At 39.1% G+C, this 10,716-nt stretch overlaps 1 protein-coding gene across 2 annotated transcripts in view; it reads left to right on the forward strand.

Moving 5' to 3' along the window:
* The window catches only part of LOC307033543 (protein Dok-7-like), a 31,510-nt gene extending 20,977 nt beyond the window's left edge, over positions 1–10,533 (forward strand). The window contains exons 9-13 of one of the 2 annotated variants that reach the window (XM_079672053.1): positions 6,801–6,872; positions 7,052–7,097; positions 8,057–8,191; positions 8,375–8,551; positions 9,345–10,533. In XM_079672053.1, coding sequence (XP_079528179.1) covers positions 6,801–6,872; positions 7,052–7,097; positions 8,057–8,191; positions 8,375–8,551; positions 9,345–9,463 — 549 coding nt within the window. In that variant the 3' untranslated portion in view covers positions 9,464–10,533. The remainder of the gene's footprint in view (positions 1–6,800; positions 6,873–7,051; positions 7,098–8,056; positions 8,192–8,374; positions 8,552–9,344) is intronic. The other variant, XM_079672054.1, reaches the window with a different exon arrangement.
* Positions 10,534–10,716: the final 183 nt, after the last annotated feature.

A 10,716-nucleotide genomic window follows, 5' to 3' on the forward strand; every position in this document is an offset into this window, starting at 1 on the left:
CTTTTATTTTAAATCGTATAATTTCGGACTTTTGTTGCCGTCTGTGAGGAAAATAAATGGGGCTCAGAGCCTCAGAATACTGAAATCTGTATTTTTAAATCTTTCCTTCTAATTTGTTATTCTTTTCAAAATAACACACTGTTATTTACTCACCAATAACACACAATTATCCTTGCTTTTATTTATTGGTTTAATTCCATAATCTCTGGCTTTTTTGGCGTCCGTCAGGAATTGAATTTCAAAATAAAAATAACCGGAAACAGACGTCGGCCTCTAGGAGTTTAGGATGGCCGAAGACACTACACTACCCATAATCCCCAGCTATTGTTTAGGACTACAGTCCCCGTGATTAATCTTCAAGCGCTGGGATTGGATGTTGGAGTGGCAATGTGCCAAGGTTACGCCGAGCGTCAAACAGCTGTTTGAAATGGAACAAAACCACGCCAGACTATCCAAAACTGGAATCGAACGCCCCCCCCCAGAACTACACATGCTGGCAAAATGTTCCATGGGACGTCTCTACTGAACGTTTTCGTTTTTCCCACAATTAGAAGTTGCCAGTATTAAACACATTGGTGTTATCAAATGTAAAACATATAATTAATAAATGGGTGAAAATCGCTTGTGTCCATAATGCGCAGCATAAACCCACGTGACAGCTCATTGTTACTTTGTAATTCTACTCCACAATACAGAGGTTAACCTGATTGCCAAGTGCCAACAATCAGGAGAGATATTTGATAGTTGGTGCTTGAGAAGACTAAACATTTATCTGCAATTGACATGAATGGAAACAAGTAATAAAGTATATTCATTACTCGTTATTCTCTACTAATAGTTAATTAAAGACTGTATAATGGCTATTTTGCACATCCCTTTCAAGATTTCAAGATTTTCAAAGGTTATTGACTTATCATATACACAACTACGGTGTATGCAATGAATGAAAATCTTGGGTCACAGGTTCCTCAACAGCACATTACAAGACATCTATCAATATGTGTTTGTACCTCCACCATTAAACTGTCATATTCTGCACATTTATTATACTATCTACATACATAAGAGTATAATTCATATGTATAATATCAGATAAAATAAGTGCTTCAACATAGTTATCATTGCAGGAAAGCAATATATTAGACGTTAAGTACTTTGTCAGGCTTAGTATTTATCTGTAGATACCCCCAAAGTTTTTTTCTTATTTAAAAGAGGACCTTAATCTAAAGTATTATTTAATGTTTAAATAAAAGTTAATTCGTTTTTCTGTTTTGCACCTCCTCCTATTAATATCTTTGTACATCCTGCTCTAAAATGTTTTATTGTAGAGATCACTTACAGTATCTTCTTGATTTTTTTATATTCTATATTTCTATCACAGACCTTCTACTTTCCCCCTATGAAAGTATGTACTCTTAATATTTTTTTAATCAAATATAACACATAAAAACAATAATTAAATAACGTGCTTTAACCACTAGGCGGTGCACACAAGGTACACACAGCTATAATAACTTTGTATTATTAGTGTAGGACACTTATGTATGTACAACATCTGAAGATGTGTAGTTTTATTCATGTTTTCAGATAATTTGATAGCATATTGCTATACTATTTCAGACTCAGTATTTACATTCTTATATTCAAAGAAAATCAAAGTCCTTTTATATCAGCTGTGCACCGTTATGGTGTAAATATAACCTACGAATTAGATCAAATATAAAAGTCAGCCGAATTAAGGTTGATACTGCAAGGAGACGTATTGTGTGAAGAGAAATTGAAGATGTTGTTTAATTGTTGATATATTTATGATCCACGTTAAGTGTTCAGTTTCGGCGGCATTTCTTCCAGTTTTTCCAAAGGTCTTCTCATCAGGGCTCTATAAATAAAGAACTACGGCAGATCTACAATATGTAATGCAGCCGAACCTTGTATTACAATGCCGTTATGTGATGACTTTCAAAGAGAAAAGCAAGAACACTCGGAATTAAGTATTATTTTATTCTTTTAAAATGTTTTCCGGATTTCATATCATATAAACACCAAATCCCAGCATGCATTGCGGCTAAACCATCCAATCAGCAAGCTTAAACCATAGCTGAGGATCTTGGGTAATCGCTCGAAATTTCTACGTCTTTTTCCGGTTATTTTTATTTTGAAATTCAGTTCCTGAAGGACGCCAAAAAAGCCCGAGATTATGGAATTAAACCAATAAATAAAAGCAAGGATAATTGTGTGTTATTGGTGAGTAAATAACAGTGTGTTATTTTGAAAAGAATAACAAATTAGAAGAAAAAAAGATTTAAAAAATACAGATTTAAGTGTTCTTAGGCTCTGAGCCCCATTTATTTTCCTCACAGACGGAAACAAAAGTCCGAAATTATACGATTTAAATAAAAGCAATAATTGTGGCTTGATATTGGGTAAGAACATGTTTTTATGAACCACACAGCTTCCGGTCTTCCACGACCCGACCGGAGAAAAAGACGTGCTGCAGGCACGAAACACATTGCCAGTAGAAATACATTGCTTTTAAAATCGTGCTGTGCAACACGAAAAAAAGGGGGAAATCGTGTTGGTGAACACGAATCAATAGATTAAAAATCGTGTTGGTGAACACGAAATGCCATTTGACTGGGTTGAGATCAGTAGCGTGGCGTGGGGAAAAAATGAGGGGAAGCCAATAATACGTCCTTTCTTTTGGGGTGGGGGGGGGGGGGGGTGTGGTGGTCAATGTAATAACGTAACCAGATGAGTGATTACAGCGCCCGGTATCATTTTACACACATTTGTATCATACAAATGCAGGACTTACACACGCCTGTTATCTGACCGACAGGTCCGCACGCACTCTCCAGCCGAAACTCTAATAAGCATTCATTCACAAACTAAATCAGGAGACCTTTAACCTTTTACGTCCGGTTCGCTCCTTTGTTCCTCGCTGTACACAGCTCCAGTTTGGGCATTGGCCTGTCATCAGATTTTATTTGTTGTTGCTGCTGCAGCGGAAGTTTAGTACAATTATTTTTGATTAAATACTCCAAATCTCCACCGTCCATAATTGCACTTGCTTCAGTTGCTTGCTACTTTCTAACGGTGGTGAGAGTGGTGCAGTGACGCTATCTATCTTCTATCGATTAGATTTATGATTTGAAAATTATAAAAATAGGGTAGACATGTGGATATTATCCGACTGAACAAAACGTGCATTTATCTAACAGGTTCGTTTTCCACTGACCTTATTTTGAGCTATTTTCCAAAATCCTATGTAGAAATCACATTGCTATTTTGTCGAGGGAAACCGAGCGCAGCTTACTTCCGCTTTTTGGGACGCGTCACTGCACCACTAAGTTGATGCGATTTGATTGGATTGTGAGGCAAGGGAAGCCAGCCGCCTCTGGCTTCCCTTGGCATGGCCCTGACCAATCACAGGTTGGCAGGGGCATGACGTGAGCCTCATCTGATTGGTCAATCCCTCCATTTTTTTTCACCAAGGGAAGCAAATTTCGGCTGGCCTCCTCTCGCAACAGAGAGTGCAATATACTGTTTCACCATAACATCTAGAGGGGCGCTGTTTCACTCTTTGTAAAATACTCAATGAGAATGGGGGAGAGACGGGCCGGCAGCAACACACAACAAAGAATTTCCGAAACTAAACGAAGTGTTTTTATTTATTTATTAAAATTATAACTACAATCCGAAAAAACAGGGGAAGCCTGGCTTCCCTTGGCCTCCAGGAGAAAACGCCACTGGTTGAGATACTAACACAACAAGACTAAGTCCTAAGCCAGGGTTTGGCAACCCCTGGCACGCGTGCCAGCATTGGCACGCGGCACCGTAACCAGTGGCACACTAGGAATAACTGGAATAAGTGTGCAAAATATTGAAATTGTATTTTCCGATCCTGAACGAGACCGCCGCCAGAGTGCGTCTCCCTGTTACCTGCAGAAGGAAGCCATGCATGCAACGCAGCCCCGCTCTCTTTATCTCCAGGTGACTTTCTGCCGCTTTCCTCCGTGGTGCAGTGCTGATCGTTTCACCACAGAGGAATAAAGCACTTCACTAATTGCAGTACCCATAAGGAGCTGTACAAATGCCGCAGTTTTTGCCTGGCTGTGTATTTAGTTGAAAGCCCAGTGGCGATCTGCTCATCTGTTATCGAAATAATACGCTACAAAGGGGCGGACTGGCCATCTGTGTGTTGAACTTTCTTGTTGGCTCCCAGACCGTAGTCGAGGAGGGCAGAATCAACAAGCTTCAGGTTCAATAACCAACTTTAACTTAAATGACTGGAGAGAGGTGAGCTCTTCTTGGGAGGCCGTTGCATTTATTTAGCTGTTCTTCTGTTTCACAAAATACGTCACAGAACTCTGTTTTTCCGCTTCCTCGTTTCACTTCCATGAGCCTAATATCCTAACATGTGTGCTCTGGAGAATCACAGAACGGACGATCGTCCTTATTATTATGCCGTTTAAACCAATTATTTAAATGAATTTGTTAAATTCGGCATCATGTAAGTTGCGCTGACAGGTCCACACACTGCTTCCCCGCAGCGAGGCTCCCCCGCCCTCCTGCTGATAGTTCACGAGCGTCCAGCACCTCAACCCCCCCCCCCCCCCCCCCCCCCCCCATTGATAATTCTCGATCGTTGACACCTATGGTTGGCACGCTGATAGCAATTTTTTTTTAAATGGCACTTCATATCAAAAAGGTTGCCGACCCCTGTCCTAAGCCATGCTAGCTGTGTTGTAAGGCTTGCACTTAGCATTCTAACATTAGTATTAAGCTAAAGCCCTCCTGTGGCTAACATGCACAAATAATTACAAAAATGACTCAAAAATGTGAATGTTAGCTTTGAGCCTAATGCTAATGATGTTAAGAAGATAGCATCATTAGCATTATAGTTTAGCATGTTGGCATGATGACGGCCGTAGATGAGAGTTGAAGGATCAGTGTTGTTCAGTTTGGAAAACCGTCGACAGTCAGAGAAGAACCATAGAGCTACGCGGCTAACATGGTTAAAACTGTAGAAGACGAAATCTGAAATGTATAGCTCAATGCCCATATAAAATCTTCATTTAGAAATGTCTTCTTCCCTTAATCATGTGTAGCCTACAATAATTACTCACGCTGTGTTGAATTATTGAAGATAGATTTTCCTCGAAATGCTTCAAGGGCGAACTTTTCAAAACACTCCTTTTGCCCAACAAGGCCTGAAATAAGAATCTGTATTCAGCATGACAGTATTGGTAAGCTGCACCCTGTGAATAGTTATTCAAATACATATCAAGGTTGAGTTGAAAAGCAAATACTAATTTGATGAGGCTTGTTTAGTTTTTAGTTTAACTGAATGAGAGTATTTCTAAACTTGGTAACCTTTGAAGTTTGTTCAGCAAATTGCCCATTAAGTTTGTTTTAGTCAGCTTTGTTGAGCTGTTATTTGAACTTCTGCCCTTGCCATATTTAAGAATCTTTGCAGAAGCTATTATTCAGCCTCACACACGCACGCACACACACACACACACACACACACACACACACACACACACACACACACACACACACACACACACACACACACACACACACACACACACACACACACACACACACACACACACACACACACACACACACACACACACTTCTGCTTGCACTTCAAACTAATGACTCTCTTGGGTGCCTTTGTGATATTGTGTTTCATAGTCAATGCCTCACTGGCTCATGGGTATGTTGAAAAAACTGCAGTGCTTACCACAGGGGCAGAAAAGCGGTAAACACAATCATTTCTGCATAACATAAACAAGCTATTTATTCTGGGTATAATATGGAGGTACAACACATTTGTAAACTTGCTTTTAAGACCATACACGACTCATACTGTACTGCAATGTAATGGGAAGGCTTCCATCACAGCTTGTTTCTTCCATACAGGCTTTTTAGCCTCCAGTCCAACAATCAAACACCAGACCAAGAAAAAAAGTTAGGTGTGGGTTTACATCAAAAACCTGTCCAGAGCCAGTTTTGCATTCCCTTTGATACCTTTGTCTGAAACCCCAAAAGCGCTCAGAAGATATTTCGACACATTATATCTAATTTATTTTTTGATGGGTTGTGAAAAGCACTTCCTCCCTCGTAGTGAGGGAATTATCAGGAGCAGGAGTGGTAGCAGTGTGTCTTCTTATTCCTGACAGCTTTTTTAGGAGTGTGTGTGTTCGTTACACATCATGTTGATACCGAGAAGAGAGATTGAGAGTGAAAGGTGACGGAGAAAGTTTAATGAGTAGTGATGAAATGGACGGAAACCTTCAGAGAGGAGAGTCCTGTTGTATGAAACAATAATGAGTTCCTTTATTCGTCATTTCTCAACTCTGTAGTGTCAGCAGTTCAATGCTGCAAAAAGCGTGAATCCTTCATGTCGGGTAATGAGACGATTCCCCAGTCCACAAGTTGTATTGTGTGCTTTGGGAAAAAATATTCCTGAGGCACGAGCCTTCTGCATATTAGCTGTATTGGGAAGTAGGAAAAAAGACAAATATATCTCATGTCTAGGCCAGCCTTTTATTTTGTCTACCTCTCAAAATGTTCGTTCTGTCATCTTGGCTCTATATCAACAATGTTTTTCTTCATCTCATGACCTTGCTCTTCCTTGTTTACCTTATCAGTCTTCTTCAAAGCCTCTCTGTCTCTCTCCTCTCCATACCTAATTTCTCCCCAGTTTGAAAATGTTTTCTTTGTAGCCATGAACGTTGAATGTTTCGGTTAAATTCAATGAACACGCTAAACTCTTTTCTTTCTAGTGCGGTCATGGTTTGGACAAATACATTACACCAGAGCAGTGGCGTTCAGCGAGGAACAGATGCTTGAGTCAGGTAAGAATGTGTTGTGTTATTGGATCCAGGAGTTGTAAATAAGAAGCTTCTATAGGCTTAAAACAGGACTACTTAGCATTTTAAAATAAGAAATAACACACTCTTTACGCTTTATTCAGGAAAAGTGTTATACATATACAAAAATATATGAAATAATGGTTTTTTTATTTATTTTCTAGGTTGCCAGATCACCATCAAGCCCCTCACCTTCTGCAGATACACAAGGTGTGTTTGTGAATGCAACAAGTTTGGCTGGGTCTAATAAGGGATGGAAAGTAACACAGTGAATTTGATTATCATACATACCTTTTTTACAGCATACTGTACTATGATTTACTTAATTAAATACTATGTCATGACTATTTTTAACTATACTATACCTTTCTGTTTTGGAAAAACTGTGTTATTGACTTTTTCATGGTAAACTAAACTACGACCTTTTTTGTCATACTATATTATTATATCCCGTGTATTTTTTTCTAATATTTTTGACATACTGTCACATAATATCTGTTATTTTAGATATTTTTGCAGTTTTTTCAAAAATGATAAACATACTATGTCATTTTCTTGTAGATCTGTACTATATTATGCTTTTCTTCCTCATATTTACAACATACTTTACTATGCAGTTTGTCATTTTTTCTCACATTCTCAGTTTTTAGGTTTAGGTTTTATAGGTTTTTCCTGCTTTTTCGATGTACCATACTGTAGTTTTGAAGTACTATATTTTATGTTCTTATATCTGATATATTTTTGACATGCTTCACTATTTGATTTTCCCATGCTATACTATCTCGTTTTCCCCACTATTTGTTCAAGTTACTGCACTACTTAATTTCTCTCATGCTTTGGACATATTTTCGACAAACAATATTATTACGTTTTTCCACATTTTTGTCAAACTATTTTATTAATTTGGTACTGACTTACGCCCCTTTTTTTCTGATATTTTGAAGATGCTACACGATCTATTTTGACATACTATTTGTAGACTTTTTTCTTCTATGTACTATCCTATTATTTGTTTCTGATATTTTTCTAAATTCTAAACTTTTCTTGATTGTTTTTCGACATTCTACACTATTTCCGACATACTTTTTTATGACTTTAATTTTTGAGAATACTAAACTATGACTTTTTTTTCACTTTGTACTTTAATTGACTTACATCTTTGTTACCAGATCATCCTCTCTGTGTGAGAGAGGAGCAGGATGACCTTGCTGATAAGTGTGAAAGTCCGAGAAGACCGGGGTCCTCCCGGCCACCCTCTGCCCCCCCGCCTCCGCCTGTGAACCTGAGACCAACATCAGCCTGGGGTAACACAATCACTTATCAAATATATAACATCCTATGATGTTATACATTTGATGTTTGATGTTATACACCAAGACGGTGTGTTTTTCCATCAAGAGTAACTCATTGTTTACATACTGACACTTAATCGTGCTCGTCCGGTCTCATATCATAATTTCAAAAGCTGTCCTCTGATTCTCCTTCAGGTATGATCCAGTCTGCCCATCAAGCTCCTCCGTCGGTATCCCTGGAAAGTTGGCACCATATTGACAGCACTGTTAATTATGTCAACATCCCCATCAGCGCCCTGCTCTACACGGAGCTGGATCTGCAGGACCCCCACTCAGCTGTCAGAGGTAACTCTTTGCAGCTCTGCAGACCCAGTAAGAACACCCAGAACTGACTTTTCCTGCTTCTATCGGATTTACTTTTAGTCAGCCTTTGCATCTCACAGCTTCACTTCTTTTTGCATTCTGAGCATACACAGCCTTCGCATTTTAATTATCAGCATGTTTACCAATTCCTTCAAACGCCCGACCACAGAAATAGACAAACCTACAAAACACTCTTCCTCCTACAGTTGGTTTGGGTTAGAGCATTCTGCTTTTGCTGCTTATTATCCTGCGTACCTCTATATCCCTTGGTTTTATTTGAAGAAATAAAAGTTTTCTTTGCAAGAAAGAAAAGACCCAACTGGTCACTACACTGCAGGCAAAGGAAGAACCAATTTATTCATGAAAAGCACACATGAATGAAACCATCTCTTAGTGCTAATTGATGCTGTAAAGTCACACAGTTACTGGACTGTACAAATAAATAAAAGCAATTTACAGAAGTGATGAAACAATTTAATTGTCCTAAAATGTTAAGCTCTGAATAGGCAAGTTGAAGAGAGCATCCTAAAAGGTATAATCTCAAAGGGAACAAAACAGAGATCCTTCAGATTGTACCTTAAAATTGTCTTTTTCTTAACGGTTTAGAGTTATAATCCAGCAATACTCTTGAAAAAAACGTTTTTAAAAACTGTGTATGTTTCGGTTAAATGCATTTCAATGATTAATGTGTTCCTGCATGTGATGAATTTGAACTTCAATTTACAGAACACTTGATTCAAAGTAGAAACACAGTTCAACGGCTTGTCTTTTCTCCCCCTTTGTTGCTGATGTCCTGAACCAGAAGAGGGCTCCATCAGGTACGCCCACCTCGACATCGCTGCCATGGAAACAGCTCAGCGAGTGGGGGCGGAGCACGTTCAGGGCCGGGAGGACAGGCTGAGTCAGCAGGAGAGGCGGTGAGGGCCACCAAACTGACTCGCAGCGGCCACAACTCACTTCAAAACAGTTTCTCTGCATCTCTCTGAATAGGCTCAAGGGATTAATTGCAGTTAATCAAACACATTGTTGTACTTAACACACCCACAGTTGTGCCAGTGTACAGATACTGTCACAAACAATCCATTCCACTAAGAAAAATATGTCTGGGAAGTCTCTAATGCAGCTGCCATCTTGGATGTTTTTAGTGTTATGTTAAAGTTCTTATATTTTTAAATGAGTGATTTATTGAATTTCTGGAAGACGTTTACCCAAGGACTGTTCCTTTTTGTTGCATGGCACGTAATATCTGCTGAGTTAGGAGGATAAACTGCTTTTTTTAAGATCCTCTCAGGTGAAAGGTGAGCATTGGTATAAAAGCCTTAATTTTGAGTGAATCGCATCCAAACACAAATTTTTACCACCAATATGATATTCAGATAGGAGAGAGCAGCTATGCTTGGCATTTCTTATGTGTTGAGATGGATTTCTTTTTAGATTTCTTCAGACTGCGAGGGCGTGGCTCTATCTGTTGTTTCTGCACAAGAAGTGAGAGGTCAACGAGATCAAGCGCCTTACAATTGAGCGTTAAGAGTCCCAGCTCGGCTATCATTCCACATCAGAGCTTTAAAGCATTCGATTTAAATAAGCAGTTTGGAGTAACGTCTGGGTGCAGATCACATTAAACAGGCCCGTGTGGCCAGGCAGGAAAGGAGCATTATTCATCACAGTAATCAATGTCTGCTTCGGGTCAGGATTGATGAAGGGAAAAGCATTGTGTGTGTTCCAGTTTATCCCCTCCCTCCTGACAAGTCGTCCGATGTTTGGCGCTAATTTCTTTTTATGGTAGCTGTAGCAGCAGTGTGAGGAGAAACACTAGGAAGAGTTCGAAAAACTTCTTCCAGTCACTACAGGGGCTGCTCTCCTCTACACGATTTGTAAATAGTAACTGCTTTTATTTATGCCACGTCGATAAATGTATATTTTTGAGATATTACTCTTTGTATATTGACAGCATCTGTATCTCACTTATTAAAATAATGCTGTTAAATGTTCAGGTTTCTGTGCTTCTTACCTGAATCTGCAAAACATTCTTCATTTTATATTGATCGGACCATGCCAGGGAGCAACTGTTTTTCAGCTAATGTAGAGTTACTACATTAGTACCAGTCTATCTGATTTAGGATTTACAAATAATGGCAGATGAATGTTTGACGATACAAGATGAAGAAGTCCTG

This window comes from Notothenia rossii (assembly GCF_949606895.1).
Source record: "Notothenia rossii genome assembly, chromosome: 1".
NCBI lineage: Eukaryota > Metazoa > Chordata > Actinopteri > Perciformes > Nototheniidae > Notothenia > Notothenia rossii.